Source organism: Monodelphis domestica, chromosome 6 (assembly GCF_027887165.1).
Source record: "Monodelphis domestica isolate mMonDom1 chromosome 6, mMonDom1.pri, whole genome shotgun sequence".
Taxonomy (NCBI): Eukaryota; Metazoa; Chordata; class Mammalia; order Didelphimorphia; family Didelphidae; genus Monodelphis; species Monodelphis domestica.
This window is the reverse complement of record NC_077232.1, coordinates 68,239,129-68,257,412: the sequence shown is the minus strand read 5'-3', so window position 1 is coordinate 68,257,412 and position 18,284 is coordinate 68,239,129. Positions and strand designations below refer to the sequence as shown.

General features: G+C 37.9%; 1 protein-coding gene across 1 annotated transcript in view; it reads right to left on the bottom strand.

The window, feature by feature from the left end:
* Positions 1-18,284, bottom strand: part of OTOG (otogelin) — a 122,866-nt gene that overhangs the window by 96,217 nt on the left and 8,365 nt on the right. The window contains exons 4-6 of the mRNA XM_056803791.1: positions 7,210-7,364; positions 2,400-2,518; positions 533-738 (exon numbers count right to left, since the gene is read on the bottom strand). Coding sequence (XP_056659769.1) covers positions 533-738; positions 2,400-2,518; positions 7,210-7,364 — 480 coding nt within the window. The remainder of the gene's footprint in view (positions 1-532; positions 739-2,399; positions 2,519-7,209; positions 7,365-18,284) is intronic.

Below are 18,284 nucleotides of genomic sequence, written 5' to 3'. Positions count from 1 at the left end.
CCTTTTCTTAAGTATAGACAATCAGCAAAACAATAAATCAAGCCCTGATTTGTAGCATTTGTTGATTTTCAAGGTGAAAATGCTCACATTGAAAACTTCACAGTCAGCTCATACTAGCTGTTCTAGACCACTCTAGAACATCATAAAAATCAATAAGCACTTATAAAGTATCTATCATGTGCCAGGCACTGTCCTAACCACTGAAAATGCACAAAGAAGGCCAAAGAAGGCCCTAATGCTAAAATCAGAATGAACTGTTCAAATGAAGAAAAGAACATGCAAACAATTATATTCATACAAAATATCTGATCTCTGAAGCCATCCAGCATAGTACCCAGGTCTATAGTCCTTTACAACATCTGCACAGGGCTGGGTACACAATATATACACAGTGCTGACTCAATTAATGAAAAGATTAACTTTCACACAACCCCACCACTTGATCTCTCCAATCCTGGATCTCCCGCTTGATGTTCCAGTTGGGAAAGGGAAGGAAATAGAAGGTCTGAGACTACTGTCCAAAGAGACTCACCAAAACTGGTCTTCAGGTCATCCTGGGGGTCAGCATTGTTGTTCCCACACAATCCATGAGTCTTGCCTAGGTATTCGGGACTCATCTTGATGTAGACAGCTGACTCACCATCCCAAGCCAGTGTAAAAGCAGACTGGTGCCGCACAATGATATAGCCAGCCATCTGCTGGAGTCGCAGGTTCCCTGTAATGTGAGGCAGCTGGACCCTGTCATGGCAGAGTGGGGAAGCAACACAGAGCACTCAGAGCTCCCAAACCTCCTACTCACTGAGATGCCCTGAGAAGCATTGTTTATTAAAAAGCATTCCATCTGACCCAACACCAGCTACAAGCCCATGAAACATACCTCAATTAGAATGATTATGACAACTGTATTAATTAGAATTTTGAACCTTTGGATTTCATGCCCCAGAAATCCTTCAGTATTTCCCAGAATTCCTCTCCTCTCTTCACCACACTGCATGGTCACGTTTGTATAAGTTTTCTGTAGCTCCTCCCTATCACTCTCTTCTCTCTCCACCAGGCTGGATTTAAGTTGTTCTTTTACTTTAGATATTATTAACAAAACTTTTAAAATACAATAGTTATTGAATATTAATTTGATCTTTATACAACTCACTATTCACAAAGTCTTTTCAATAGAAACCATATACAATTAACTATTATAATAATGTATATAATACTTTGTAGCTTATAAAGACTTTTTGGTAAACTATAATTTACAAACTAAAGCATTACAACAGTAACTGTAGGTATGGTTCTTAGCCCTTATTACAAAAGTACTCGAGGTAAATAATATTTGCATAGTATATTCTAGTTTATAGTCTTTTCTTAAAGCCCTGAAGTATAAAATTCAGATCTCATTTAATGGCTGCAAAAAGTGCATAGCTCCATTTTACAGATGAGGAGATGAGGATATTAAGAGTCAGAAGGGTAAAGTTTCCCCAAGATCAAACAGTCCTCAGAGTCAAGACTTGAACCTGAATCTGCTGACTAAAAGATCAGGCACAAAGACACTAAATAAGAGATCGAAGACATGCTCATAGGAATTGGAGGGATATGGGGAAAGGTTCCTCGACTCCCCAACTATAATAAATCATAAAAGGGGAAAGACTGCTGGGTTTAGAGACAAGAGACCTGGGTGTGAGTTTAGTCAACTAGCTATGAGATTATGAGTAAATCATTTTCTCTCTCCAAGTCTCCATTTATGCCTTGCTAAAGTAGGAGTAATAATACTTATAATACTATTATTATGAGGAATATACTTTGAAAACTGTAAAATATTATATATTATCATACAAATATTTATTATTCTTTATTAAATATTATTATGTAATCTAAATAAACATAAATAAATTCTTTTTATCACCCCTTTTGGTCAACCACACTACCAAATTCCACCATTTATAATTCATTCCTTTGGATGAATTAAAGTTCTTTTAAAAGGGCACTCTGGGTGGGATGACACATGAAGTCTAAAACCTCAGAATGAATGTGTTTAACAGTTAAGTTTAGCACATGAGTTGCTCCAATTAAGGAGAAACCTGAGACACCAAGAAAGAAAGAGGGAAGGGAGAAAGAGAGAGAAGAGAAGTGAGAGGGAAGTGGAAGGCAAAGACAAACTTTGGTGATAGGGCACTGTGTGCACATATTATTTATATAGTCCACCTACTTGCGCCCCCTAGAAAACCTGAAGATCTGAGGGATAAATATGAGATCACCCAGAGCCAGAGGATTTAAAAAGAAGATACAAAAAGTTTCCTTTTCATTGTACTTTTCTCTTAGAAAAGAATGCATGGTGTTACTTCTGCCCAAGACCCCATATTCCACGGACAGTAGGACAAGGTGTTATGAAATTAGTTCATTACCCCAAACCCCCATGGGTGACATTCCTGCTCAGGCGAATCTCATCTTCTCCTGCAAAGAAGAGGCTGACAGACCGTGGGCAGCTGTAGGGGAAAGAGCTGCATTCTGGGTAGTTGTGAACCTGCAACAAGAGGGGTGAGATGTCTGAGCCAGGGACAAACACTCCAGCATTGCCCTATTTAATGCTTTATTGGTACTGTAGAAGTTGTGCACCAACTTCCATTTAGACATTTAGGAACTAATGTCAGAAAGTTCTTGGAAAAGCTTAATTCAAATAATAATTAATAACTAGCATTTATATTAACACCTTAATGTTTGTAGAGCACTTGACGACATGTTATCTCAACTGATCCTCATAACTGTAAGGCAAAGGCTTTTATTATCCCCATTTTACAGATAAGGAAACTGAAGCATAACAAGGTGAAGGAACTTGCTCAGACTCACACAGTGAGTGTCAGAATCAAGATCTAAACTCAGGACTTCCTGTCTCAAAGTCTTATATCCACCATGCCGCCTAGCTGCCTCTACATGTCTTGCTTGGCAAGAGGAAGGGCGACAATGGCAAAAGTTTTGCACGAGTAATAAGGAACCGTGAAGGGAAATAAAGAGTGAAAGGGAAAGAACTTATGAAGTGCTCTGACTATCCTACAGATATGCAGCTTGGCAGATCTCACACTGCAATGGAAAGGGGATCCTACGTTTCCGTAGCTTTAAAATAATAAGAACAGCAATAAGAACTGCATTCATTTAAAGGAAATTACACGTGGGGTCTGCAATTGCATCAGGGTGGGAAAACATTAGTGTGGGAACTCCCTCTACCAACACATCTCTTACTCAACTACAACTTAATACAACAATGTTAGGGAGTTCCAGGCTAATAACAGCTAACATTTCTGTATTTCTTTAAAGTAAGCAAACATATATGTGCATTATGTGTCATATATAGATATATACATGTATGTATATTTCCTATACCTGTGTATAAATTTGTGTGTATAAAATATATATATATATATAAAATCATGTGTACATACACATGCACATATATAAAATCTCAGTGCTCAGGGAGGGGTAGTATCTCTGGTATGGAGGGCTTGTCGTGCCCTCCTAGGGCAGCTCTCCAGCCTCTGACCCTCACCTGACACCCAGCCCTCACTTGTGGCTCCTAGTAGCTGCTAGCATGAGGCAGCGGCCACACCCCAGGCAATGGCTTCGACAGGTCTGCTAAACCTTGTGAGGGTAGCCATTGGGTCGTCGACCCCTGGTGAACCAGGGCTTTGCTCATTCAGCATGTGAAGACTGCTTCGGCTGAACAGATGGAAGAAACCAACAAGAAGGTTCAACGGCTGAGATGGCGACGCAGCAAAGCACTGTGGAGTGCTTAGGGCGTGTTGGAGCACAAAGGACAACAAGGCCATCCAATGCAGCTCAGGAAGTCTCCAGGTGTAAAGTCTTTTCGTGCCACTGGACCCAGGCTTCCAATGCCGAGAGAGTGGGACTGTCTCTGTGCATCGACTTTTCCACTTAAATCTCATTCACGTACAAGTGTCTTTGTGCATACTCATCTATCGATAGATGAAAACGCACAAAGACAATCGTCATCCTCGGTTACCGAGAGACTACCACTACTACTACCACTATAATAGATATGAAATCTCACTTGATTCTCACAAAGAATCACAGCTAATTAAATGTAAAGGAAGCAAGATTTGAATGAATGAATGAATGAATGAATGAATGAATGAATGAAAAGCTATTCCAGAATGCTCCCAATCCATGGATTTCCTACCTCATCAAAGAAGACAAGGAATAGATTTTCTCCCATCTCTTCATTGACCATGCTTGTTCTTTATGACATTGTTATAATTTTCAGCATTCATTTTCATTGTTTTGTGGTGATGGCTCTTTCCATTTAGATTATTTCCATTTACACGATCATTGTGTGTATTGTTTTCTTGGCTCTGTTTGCCTAATTCTGCATTAGTTCATGAGAGCATTTATTAAATATTTACTTGGTGCCAAGTCCTAATCTAAACAATGGAGATACAAATAAAAGCAAGAGACACAGTTCCTTCCCTCAAGGAGCTTCCACTTCCAGAGGAGAAGACAACATATAAAAGGGGAGCAGTGGTCAGGGTCAAATGACGATTAATTGGACTAGAATAGGTGAAACCTACTGACAAAGGGAAGGGAATGCAAGACTGAGACACTGGGCACAAGCAATAGGAGATTTTATTTTTCTTGACTATGCATATTTGTTACAAAGCTTTTATTTTTCCTTTTATTTCTCCCCAGTGGGGTTTAGTGAGAGGGAGAGAAAAGAGATTTTTGTCAATTGCTACAAAATGTAATTGAATTGACTCTTTTAAATGACAAAGTGAAATCTCAACTCTAAGATGAAAGCCAATGTTCCAGGGCTTGGATTTGAACTTGGGTTTTTCAGACCCAGTACTCTAACCACTAAGCCTCTTAAATAGCATGTATGCCGTGCTATAAGGTTTGCAAAGGACTTTACAGATATTTTCTTATTTTGCCTGATGATATTACTGTGGCATAATAAGCTTAACTACCAACATGAGAATCTGGTCCAATCAGCAATAACATTTTTTAGTGAAACTTAATAAGCTGCATCTGGTTTAAACATTTGATAAAATCTTTCATGTTCCTTATAGACAAGAAGAATCCATGTGGACTAGAGGGTAATTAAGTCAGATGTATTTGGAACCCAATTGGATGAATGAAGCTAAGACACAATAGTCATTAATGGGTTGGTGTCAACTGAGAGGGTATCCTCAGTAGAGGCCTCAAAGGATCTGTCCTGAATTGGCCTCGTGCTACTCAATATTTTTATCAAGCCTTAGATGAAGAAGTTGAAGGCATACTTGTCAGATTTTCAAAAGATAAGAAATTGGGAGAGATAGATAACATTTTAGATGACTGTATCAGAATCCAAAAATATCTCAACTGGTTAGAATATCAGTTCTCAAAGTGTGGTTTGGGTAGTCTTGAGGTCCCTAAGGTTCTTTCAGAGAATCTTTAAGGTCAAAACTATTTCCATCTAATGATATGGCATTTTAATTTCTAATATGGTAAGATGTAACCAACATAAAAACTCTTGGAAGAGAGGGGAATCTCAATAATTTTTAAGAGTGTAAAAGAGTCCTGAGACCAATAGGATTGAGAATTGCTAGGTTAGAACAATGGGCAAAATTGATCAAATTAAATAGAGTTAAATGCAAAGTTCTTGCTTGGGCTCAAAAAATCACCTTCATAAAGGAGGAGGTAGTTGGAAAACAGTTCAAGTGAAGAAGATATGGTGGTTCTGTGGACTGAAACTCACTATAAGGCAACAACATCAGGACAAAATACCCATCAAAACTATGCCATCCTAAACTGGGGTAGGAAAGAGATAATGTCTAGAATTTAGGAGATGAGAATCTTGCTTTTCTCCACTCTAGTCAGAGCCTATTGTGTTCTGTGCTAGATGCCCTGGAAAGGACAATGATAACCTGGAGGACGTCCAAACACAGCAATCAAGGTGAAGAGGAGGGACTAAACATCATGCTGTTCAAGGATGAACAAGGAACTGGAGAAGAGAAAATTTAGAGTCACATCATAATTGGGTTTAAGAATTTAAAAGATTGATATGGAAGAAGGATTAGATTTGGGAAGACCTAGAAGTGATTTGGGGAAGATGCAGAGAGAGATTTTGGCACGTTAAGGAACAACTTCCTAATAAGCACAGTTGTTTAAAAATGGAATAGGAGAAGCAGCTAGGTGGCTCAGCGGATAAAGCTAGGCCTGAAGACAGGAGGTCTGGGGTTCAAATTTGTCTTCAGACAATTCCTAACTGTGTGCCCCTGGGCAAGTCACTTAATCCCCACACACACACATACACACACTTGCTGTCTACCCTTATTGCTCTTCTGCCTTGGAACCAACACACAGTGTTGATTCTAAAATGACAGGTGAGGGGTTTTTATTTAAGGAATAGGAAACCTCACTGAGTTGCCCATACTGGATGTTTTCAAAGAAAATTTGAACATCTTCCTATTGATGATGCTAAAGAAGGTATCAGATTGTTTGTACTTGGTCCCAGAAAGCTGAGCCAGGAATGATGGGTGAGAACTACAAAGAAGCAAATTCAGGTTTGATGGCAGGAAAACCTTCCCACAATTAAAGTCGATGAAAAGCAGAATGGGTTTCCTTCAGAGATGGTGGGCTCCTTCTCATTTTCAAGTATAGTATAATGGAGATTCTGTGTCAGAGAACCTGGATTCAATTCCTGCCTCTGCCTTTCTGTACCTGTAGAACCTTGGGAAAGCCATTTTATCTCTGTTGGCCTCAGTTTTCTCATGTGTAAAATAAAGAATTTGCTCTGGAAGGCATCTGAGTTCCCTTCTACATATAGATCTATGTTCCTATGACCTTTTCACCTATGAAATTCTGGGATTCTTCCAGCTCAGGTGTGAACTGAACTAGATGGTAAATTTGATCCCTAAATCTCACTTGGGGAGGACCTGTCAGTGCCTTATGCGATTGATTGGTTTAAATCCATCCCCCAGTCCCATTAGTAAGTTAATCATTTAAGGTTCCTAAGGCCAAGGTGAAGAGCTACATCCCAGACCTTACCAAGATCCAGAATCCCTTTTCCCAATATGAGTTAACAAACCAGTCTCTTTATAAGTCATCTAAACTATATCCTGAAGCACTGTATCCTACACATGAGCAGATACCAAGTTTCCCAACCCCCTCCCCTGAGCATACACATCTGGGACAGTGAGACAGGATTGAAGCCATGTACCTCCTTACCTGGATGGAGAAGCTCTGTTCACCAGGCTCATACTGTCCCACCAAAGTGTAGCTGGCTCTCCCAGAGAAATAGTAATAGAGGCCATCAAACGTTTCAACATGGTGCTGTCCCCAAGTACGGCAAATGTTGTCTCTCTCTGGGCCTGTGTTATACACTGAGCACAAGTAAAAGGATAGGTTGGGCACACTTCCAGGAAGGAGTCAAAGTCCCTCCCATTCACTGGCCACCTATTCTAGGGCTCAGGGTACTGCTGTTCCCTCCCCTCTGGAAAATAGCAAACTGGAAAGTGTCTCCAAGCCATGCTTTCTCCACCAAAGTTGGTCCCATTATCCTCCAAGGCATCTCTTTATAGTCCCAGTCATACCTGTCTGGCAGCGGGGACCTGTGGCATTAAAACGCCTGCAGTCACAGAATGTTTGGTGTATACATTCTCCACCATTAAAACAGGAGAATAAGTCTGCAAGATAAAAGCAATTAGCTTTCTGAGGTTCTAGATTTGGGGTTCTAACTCTAGAGAAGACTAGCAGTCTCCAAACATTTTGATCACCTACCCCTATCAATAATTTTTCTGTGGAGTGTAAGATTTTCCTAATAGCACCTGTGTGACTATTGTGGGGTGGAATTAGGTTGTAACTGCCTTAAGGAAGCTGATGCTCAGCTTAGAAGGAGAAATGTTGAGATCTAGTCAGATTATATATATATATATATATATATATATATATATATATATATATGAGAAGAATGGGAAAGTTATTAGGTTATAATTGGTGAGAGTTGGGTACTTGTTATGGGGATAAGCCTATCATTGGCTTCTGAAAGGAGGGTGCTGTGTGACTAATATTTTTGCCCAACCCCCCCTTGTTGGTCAACCCATCAACCCTTGAGTTCATGCCATGTTCCCCACTCTGGAAATCACTACACTAGACCATGGAGAAAGCCAACTACACACTGAGCAGATGTCATTTTAACTCATTGATTGACAAACTCTGTCTCTAATTTTATGTTTGCCAGTTAGCTGGTGGCTATGAACATATTAAAGATTTCAATCAATACTCCACTTCTTCTCAACAATTCTCAAAAGGGAAGTTCCAAACATACCCTGGCTGGGGAAAAGAATATGGTAAGAATGGAAGGCCATGAGCAAGAAGAAGCCATTTGAGTGGAAAGGGGGAAGAAACCACAAGATTTAGAGAAAGAAATAGATCAGGACTTGGTTGCAGGAGGTAGAAAAGCATGAATCAATCAACAAGGGTTAAGTACCTTTTGTGTGTTAGATACCATGTGACCCTTTGGGGTACATAGAAAAATGGGAAGATACTCTGAGATGAGGGAAAACTCACATAGACACATCCTGTCACATAAATTTCCTGTCCAGGCATATCCAAATACATGAATAAGACATTTGGGAGAAGAGAGGGCTGTTAGCAGTTCTCCAAGACTGGAAATAGCATGCAAGTAACAAGGAAGACCATGGGGCTCTCCAATTTTATGTTCCCATCAGTTCCCATCCAATGCTTAAGACAACTTACAGGGAGTTGCACACTTGGTACGATGGAGTCGTCTTTCCCAGAGAGAAAACATGGCTGAAGACCCCAAGGGTTCAGACTCCTTCAGAATGACAAGAAAAGAATTACTTGAAGCAGAGAATCAAGGGCCAAATATATTTCTTAAATCCCATTCTTGGGGGGGGAGGGGCTTACATGGGGGAAAAGTTTCATCCTTATTCTCAGATTGTTCCTGACCCATTCCTATACTCAGGTCTATGTGTGTGTGTGTTTCAGAGGGTAGGGGTAGTCTTTTCATGGGCTCCAGAACTATGAAACTATCCCCCCAAATCTCTAATGGCACCACTATGGAGTTATTGTAATAAATTTGAATAGGTTCACCATATCAAAGGACTGAAGATTCTACATCTACCCTTCATAATTCCTTTTATAATTTAACAAACTTACAAGGACAAGTGTCCTAATATCTAAACTCATTGTCCTTCCCATAGTTCATCTTGAGACCATTTTCTCCTGTTTTTACTTCAATGAAGGTGAAAAACACTGCTCACCATGTTATCCTTAACTCTAATGATATTTATGCTAGGCAACTATATGGTATAGTGGACAGAGCATCAGATGTGGAATTTGGAAGATCTGAGTTCAAATTTGGCTTCAGACATTTCCTAGCTATCTATGATCATTGAATCATATATTTAGAGCTGAAAGCTCTAATGGATAGCCAGCATTCATAGAGGGTCACACACCCATAAGGAGAGATTTGAAACATTCTGTCTTCAAGATTAAAACTCTATCCACTACACCATGCTGTGTCTTTCCCAGATATAGTCTTTCTAGATTCTCCCTCCCTCTCATCCTCAACAGTTGTGTTCACTGCCCAACTCTTGATTGAGAGAAGAAAATCTTCCCTCATCTCATCCTTTAGAGCATCTGGCAAGACTCAGTTAAGAAAAAAAGGCTCACAGAGTGATGGAATTCCAAATCTGGGTATAAATTGCTCACTTAGTACAACTCTTTGATTTTACATATGGGGAAATTGAGGCCCATGGGGAGGAAGGAACTTGCATATTTCTTTATAGCTAGGAAATGGCAGAACTAGGCTTTGAACCAAGGTCTTCTGATTACAAATCAGGCACCCTTTCCACTTATACTAGGTTTTCCCTTTCATCTTTTTAGACATCTAAATCTTCCTACCTGTGATGTTGTAAAGAAAGATATTGATTTTTACTTTTGGATATGCTCTACCTAGCTCTTGTTAAAATTTGAATTCCCCAAAGTGCATTATAATAATATCCAGTCTATTCACTCTGCAAATGGAGATCTCATTAGTAGGTCAATGTAATGGCTAAATTTTATTCAAAAAATACTGAGTTCATCCAAGACAAATGCCTTGAGGACAACAGCATCTATTCTGGGGATTTATGAGTCTTTGTTTTCTCTAGTTTTGAATGATAATGGATTTGTAAGGTCTTATGTTAAGGGCAGCTGGGCGGTGCAGAGGACAGAGAGACAGACCTGACAGATTTAGCTTTCTGTGTTCAAATCTAGCCTCAGACACTTACTAGCTATGTGACTCTGGACAAGTCATTTAACCTTGTTTGCCTCAGTTTCCTCATCTATAAAATGAGTTGGAGAAGGAAATGGCAAACCACTCTAGGATCTTTGCCAAGAAAATCCAAAGTAATGGCACAGAGTCAGACACAACTGAAATGACTAAACAACAACAACAGGGTGCCATAATGGCCCCAGCAACCTCCATGCGCCTTCTCTCCTCCCTGTGGCAAGGCCTTGGACCACTTTCTTTTTCACTCCAACCTCAGAACCTCCATACAGTCCTTCCCTATATAAAATCTTCTAACTCCAAACAACTATTCCTTGAATTCTTTCCTCCTTAACAGTTTTTGAGATCTAGCTCTCCCAAGGAAGGATTGGATATGCATTGACACCTGCTGATAATAGCTGATATTTCTATAGTGTGTTAGGGCTTACAAAGTGCTTTATGATCTCATCTGTTCTTATATCCACTTTATCATGCAGGAGCTATAATTACTCCCATTTTACAGATTCAGAGAAGTCAAGAGATCAGAACAGGGATCAAATAGGCAAGATCAGAACTTCCTGACTCCACATTTCACACTTTATCTACGCAGGGCCATTCCAGTGTTGGGTTCTCCGCAAGCTCTTGGCTATTGCTCCTGCAAAAGACCTAAAGCCTCTTCCTTCAGGCTCTTAGGAGTCATGGTTTTTCTTCACTCACTTGACTTTGCTTCCTCTATCTTTGGCATGGGTATATGTGTGTGTATGTATGACACATACATACAGGATGTAAGCCCAGCACATGGATACACACACACACACACACACACACACACACACACACACGAGACAGACTCCAGTCACATTGCTAACCCTAACCCTAACCCTAACCAGAGTTCCCTATTCCAAATAGTCCATCCAAAGGTACTTTCCACATTATTGGGAAAGAATAAAACTGGAGGAAAAACAGACTCTAACAGAGGCTACTGCTCTTCTAGAAGGTTTCACCAGAGATGTGCAGGTGAATAATCAGCTAAAACCCATCCCTTCCTATTCCTTCCCTCTGCCAAGTTTCCTCAGTTATAGTAATAGCAACTTTGAAAGTTTATAACCAAAACCCTTTGGTTTGCTCAATGTAAACATTTACACCTTAGGAATTCTCAAATGCTTTACATTTTAATTTGATTTATTATTGTGTTGATTGGTACACTTTATAAGGTGTTAATAATGGAGTTAAGCTTAAAATTTGTTGTGGGTATAGTTCATTTCCAGAGCCAGGTGTTAAACTAGCATAACTCTAATCGTATCTAACTAATCTGGATGATTCAGTCTTTACCAGCCCAGTGCCCCATTTGGCAAACTTCTAATCTAGAAGCTAGTGATTACACCCTTGTTCCATGTAAGGTTCTGTGCTCAGTAGAGGGAAAAGATGCAAATTAGAACCTAAGCTGTTGGGCCAAATTTGCACCAATATTCTCTTCCAAGTTCTCAATCACCATGATTTTAGAAGAAATAGGCTAATATAAAAGAATCTAAAGGAGGATGTAAAACTAAAGAATTGATATGCTGTAGTGGGCTACCCAAAAGGTTTAAGCAAAAAGCACAAAAGACATGATTAAAGCCATTAATGACCAGAAAAGTAAGTGGGCTGGTTATGTGGCAAGAATTAATGACCACAGAAGTAGCATGACAAAAATAGAGAGAATTCTAGACCTGGAGTCTGGGTAACCTGTATCAGATTCTTCTTAGCTGTATGGTGATGGAAAGAGTATTTTATTTCTCTGAACCTCAATTTCCTCATCTTTACAATGATCCTATAAACTTTTATGGAAAAAAATAAACCATGAAGTATCAACATATTCTAAGATACTTAAGATATGTAGGTACCTCAAAGAAACTAAAAATAAATAAGAGAAAGATCTCTCAGGTACTAGGAAGATGATCTATGGAGGATTTGTGGGGAAAATATAGGGGGAAATGCCCAGAATTAAGTGAAAAGGCTACAACTTATATCAATGGAGGAAATCAGAATTTCAGAGTTGGAAGAGATCTTAGTGGTCACCTGAACCAACCCATACTCTCTTCAAAAATACCAAACAAATGGTTATCCAACCCATATTCAGATTCTTAATGAAAATATTATCTCTAAAGGCTGCCCATTTAACTTTTGAATGGCTCTTGTGAATTTTTTCAAATGTTTTAATTTAAAATTTAAAACTTTCACCCATTACTCTTAGTTTTACCTTATGAGACTAAAGTGTCTAATTCCTCTTTTAGGTGATAATCCTCAAATAGAGCTCTCATGTTTTCCCCAGTCTTTTCTTCAGGGTATTAAGTAACAATAATAATAGAGTGCACTTATACAAAATGACCCAAAAATATTAGTGTATCTCTTCAAGATTTGTAGAATGCAATATAACTGAGGAGGCAGAGCCAAGATGGTGGAGTAGAAACAGGGAAGGTTGAAATCACCATAAGAATCCTCCCCAACCAATCTTAAAATAATCCACAAAACAAATACAGGAGTGAAAGAACCAACAAGGAGACAGTAAAGCAACTTTCATGAAGAGAACATCTTGAAAGGTAGGCAGAAAACATTTGGGGCACTGTGGTGAGAAGGGAGCACAGCCAACAGGAGGCTTCTACAGTAAGGAGTAAGGAGGACACCAACCTACATCTACTGTTCTGAACCTGGATCCAAACCAACATCCAGACTCTGAGACCCTGCCTGGGCCAACAGTGGTCCAACCCAATGCACACCCCGTAAAGTTCCAAGAAAACCTGCCGAGGGGTTCAGAATTCCTGCCTGGGGCAGTCTGTGCTGCACAGTCTGATCTGTGTGAGCCCAGGCTGAGGTGAGGAGTCCCAGCTCAGGCTTGTGGTAAGGACTCAAATCCCAGTTTGGGGCAGCCAGTAGACCAAATCTGGAGCCCCCACCTCCATTCAAGGCAGGGGTAGTCCCCAAGGTACTGGCTTGATGGAGCTTGGAGAGCCCTTGCCAAAACTTAAAACAGAGTCCCAGGGCAGGACAGTTTAGTGTGTACTGTGTGCCTGACCTGATCAAGTCCAGAGTGAGACCAAAACCTATGCCCAAGCTGGAGGCTAGAATATGAGCCATCAACAGATTCAGGGGATGACTGAATCAGCAGTGGGAGATAGCTTTCAGAGATCCCATTGAATAAGCCATCACACCATCTTGGAAGAACTGAAACTTACAGAAACCCAGAAATAAGGCTAAGGGTAGCATCAAAGAAGTACTGAAGCTTAAGAGAGTGCCCTATACTTCTAAAGAACAAAGCCTACCTTTAAAATAAAAATGAAAGTCAAGAATAAGACTGGGAAATAAGCAAACATCAAAAAACCCCACCTAACCATAGAAAAAATTTATGGAGACAAAGAACAAGGCACAGACACAGAAGGGGACAGAGAAAGCAAAGCAAATGCCCACAAAGTCCCAAAGAAAAATATGAATTGGGTTCAGATTCTGGAAGAGCTCAAAAAGGATTTCAAAAATCAATTATAAGAGAGGCATTGAAAAAATTAGGAAAAGAAATAAAAGAAATGCACCAAATGAAAAAGGAGGCTCAAAAGCTTTTTTATTTATTTAGTTAGTTAGTTAATTTAGATTATTTTTCCATGGTTACATGATTCATGTTCTTTCCCTCCTCTCCTCCTTACCTCTCCTATAGCCAATGAGCAATTCCACTGAGTCCACTTGATCACTGATCAAGACCTATTTCCATATATTTGCAATAGAGTGATCATTGAGGCTCAAAAGCTGATGGAAGAAAATCATTCCTTAAAAATTAGAACTGGGCTACTGGAAGCTAATGACTCCATGAGACATCAACAAACAACAAAACAAAATAAAAAGAATGGGGGGAAAAACAGAAGAAAATATGAAATATCTCATTGTAAAAACAACTGACCTCTGGGTAGCTCAGCGGATTGAGAACCAGGCCTAGAGACGGGAGGTCCTAGGTTCAAATCCGGCCTCAGCCACTTCCTAGCTGTGTGACCCTGGGAACTTGACCCCCATTGCCTAGCCCTTACCGCTCTTCTGCCTTGGAGCCAATACACAGTATTGACTCCAAGATGGAAAGTAAGGGTTTTAAAAAAAAACTGACCTGGAAACTAGAACCAAGAGACACTATTTAAGAATTATTGGACTACTTTAAAGCCATGATTTAAAAAAAAAAGCCTAGACATAATAACAAAAGAAATTATCAAAGAAAACTGCCCAGATATTTTTGAATAAGAGAGTAAAATGGAAATTGAAAGAATCCACAGATCACCTCCAGAAAGAAATTCTCAAATGACAACTACCAGGAATATAATAGCTAAATTCAAGAGCCTCCAATCCAAGGAGAAAATACTTCAAGTAGGCAGAAATAAACAATTCAAATACCATGGAGCTACAGTCAGGATTATACAGGATTTAGCAGCCTCTACATTGAAGGATTGTAAGGCATGGAATATGATATTCCAGAAGGCAAAAGATGTAGGTTTACAACCTAGAGTCAGCTATCAAACAAAACTGAGTATTTTGGGGGGTGAAGGGGAATGGTCATTCAATAAAATAGAAGATTTCTAAGTATTCCTGATGAAAAGACCAGAACTAAATAGAAAATCTGAAGTCCAAACACAAGACCCAAGACAAAGGTAAAAAGGCAAATAAGAAAGAGATAATTTAAGGGACTCAATAAGGCTAAATAGTAGTACTCCTACATGCAAAGAGGATATCTGTAATTCTTAAAAATTCTTAATAGTAGTAGAGTAGTTAGGAGGAGTATACATAGACAAAGGGTAGGGAAGTAAGCTGAATAGGATGATATGGTATGATATGAAAAAAATGAAGGGGCAAAAAAAAGATTCAACTGAGAGAAAGGGTAAGGGGTAGCTGGAATGAGATAAATTACCTTGCCTAAAGAGGCATGAAAAACTCTTACAGTGGAGGGTAGGATAGAGGGTGATGATAGGCAATGCTTAAACTTTACTTTCATTGTAACTGGCTCAGACAGAGAATAATAATCATACTCACTGGGGTACAGAATCCTAACTTATCATAAGGATAAGTAGGAGGGGAATCAGACAAAGGAAGGGGGGTGGTAATAGGAGGGAGATGTTGGGGGTGATAAAAGGCAAAATACTGGTGAGGAAGGACAGAATGAAAGTAAAAAGAGCAGGATCAAAAAGGGAAAATAAGATGGAAAGGAATACAGAGTTGGTAATAATAATTGTGAATGTAAATGGGATGAAATCACCCATAAAATGGAAGCAGATATCAAAGTGAATTAAAAACCCGAATCCTACTCTATATTGCTTACAGGAAACACATTTGAGGCAGCATGACACACACAGAGTAAAGGAAAGGGGCTGGAGCAAAATTTATTGTGCATCATCTAAAGTAAAAAAAAGTAGGAGTAGCAATCATGATCCTCAGAGAAAGTTAAAGCAAAAATTGATCTGATTAAAAGAGATAAAGAAGGAAATTGTGTCATGCTAAAAGATACTATAAACAATGAAGTCATATCAGTATTAAATACATATGTTCCAAATTACATGACCTCTAAATTTTTAAAGGAGAAATTAATTGAACCTCAGGAAGAAATAGATAGTAAAACTACTTGAGTAGGGAACCTCAATCCTCCCTCCCCATTTAGATCTAGAGAAATCAAACCAAAAACTAGCAAAAAAGAGATAAATAAAGTTAATGAAATCTTAGATAAGTTAAAAATAGATCTCTGGAGAGAACTGAATGCCAATAGAAAGAAATATACCTTCTTTTCAGTATTACATGTCTCTGACACAAAAATTGACCATGTGTTAGGGTATAAAAACTTCACAACCAAATGCAGAAAAGCAGAAATAATAAATGCATTCTTTTCAGATCATAATGCAATAAAAATTATAATCAATAAAGTTCAATGGAAACATAAATAAGAATTAATTAAAGATTACATAATCTAATGCTAAATAAGGGTAAGTCAAAGAACAATATAGATGCAATCAATTTTATTAATGAGAATGACAATGAGTAAACAACATATGAAAATTTGAGATACGGTTAAAGCAGTACTTAGGGGAAATTTTATATTTCTAAATGTTTACATCAATAAAATAGAGAAAATGAAGATCAATAAATTGGGCATGCAACTAAAAAACTACAAAAAGATCAAGTTTAAAGCCCTCATTTAAAGACCAAATTGGAAATCCTACAAATTAAAGGAAAAATATTCAAGTTGAAAGTAAGAGAATCATTGAATTAACAAATAAAACAAGGAGTTGTTTTTATGAAAAATAAATGAATAAAACAGACAACGTTGGCTAATTTGACTTAAAAAGGAAGAAAACCAAATAATCAGTATCAAAAATTAAAAGGTTGAAGTCACCACAAATGAAGAGGAAATTAAAGCAATCTTTAGGAGCATTTTGCCCAATTACATGCCAATAAAGCTGACAATCTAATTGAAAATGGATGAATATTTACAAAAATACAAATGGCCAATATTAGCAAAAGAGAAAATAGAATCCTTAACTAATCCCATCTCAGAAAAAGAAATTGAACAAATCATCAGTGAACTCTCAAAGAAAAATATCTCCAAGACCAGATGGATTCACAAGGAATTCTATCAAACATTTAAAGAACAATTAATCCCAATACTACATAAACTATTTGGGGAAATAGGCAGAGCAGAAATCCTACCAAATTCTTTTTATGAAATGAATATGGTACTCTACTTAAGCCAGGAAGAACAAAAACAGAGAAAGAGAATTATAAGCCAATTTCATTAATGAATATATAGATGAAAAATTTTTAAATAAGATATTAGCAAGGAGACTACAGCAATATATCATAAGGATTATTCACTATGACCAAGTGGGATTTATACCAGGAATGCAGAGATGGTTTAATATTAGGAAAACTATAAGCATAATTGACCCTATCAATGGCCAAACTAACAAAAATTGCATGATTATCTCAATAGGTACAGAAAAAGGCTTCAACAAAATACAAGGCCCATTCTTATTAAAAACACTAGAAAGCATAGGAATAAATGGGTCATTCCTTAAAATGATAAGTAATATCTATCTAAAATCTTCAGCAAGTAATATCTTCAAAGGGAAGAAGTTAATAGCCTTCCGAATAAGATCAAAGATGAAGCAAGGCTACTCATTATCACCACTATTTTTTAATATTGTACTAGAAATGCTAGCTTTAGCAATAAGTAAAGAAAAAGACATTGAAGGAATTAAAGTAGGCAATGAGGAAACTAAACTTTCACTCTTTGCAGACAATATGATGGTATATTTGGAAAATCCTAGAGAATAAATTAAAAAACTAGATGAAGCAATAACTTTAGGAAAGTTTCAGGATACAAAATAAACCCACATAAATTATCAGCATTTCTATATATAACCAACAAAGTCCAGCAGCAAGAGTTGGAAAGCAAAATTCAATTTAAAATCACTCTAAACAATATAAAATATATGATATCACTTGCCAGGACAAACCCAGGAATTATATGAATACAATTACAAAATACTTTTCACACACATAAAGTCAGAGCTAAATAATTGGAAAAATATTAATTACTCATGGGTAGGCCAAGCTAATATAATGAAAATGTCAATTCTATTGAAATTATTTTTTATTCAGTGCCATACCAAAGTACCAAATAATTATTTTATAGAACTAGAAAAAAATAACAAATTTTAGCAAAAAATTTAACAAAAAATAACAAATAACAAACAAAATAAAAAATAACAAAATTCATCTGAAAGAATAAAAAGTTAAGAATATAAAGGAACTAATTTACAAAATGTGAAGGAAGGTGACCTAGCAGTACCAGATCTCAAACTATACTATAAAGTAACAATCATCATAACAATCTGGTACTGGCTAAGAAATAGAATGGTAGATCAATGTAGTAGATTAGATATACAATATACAGGGGGAAATGGCCTTGGCAATCTAGTGTTTATAAACCCCAAAGATCCCAGCTTTTAGAATAAGAACTCACTCTTTAACA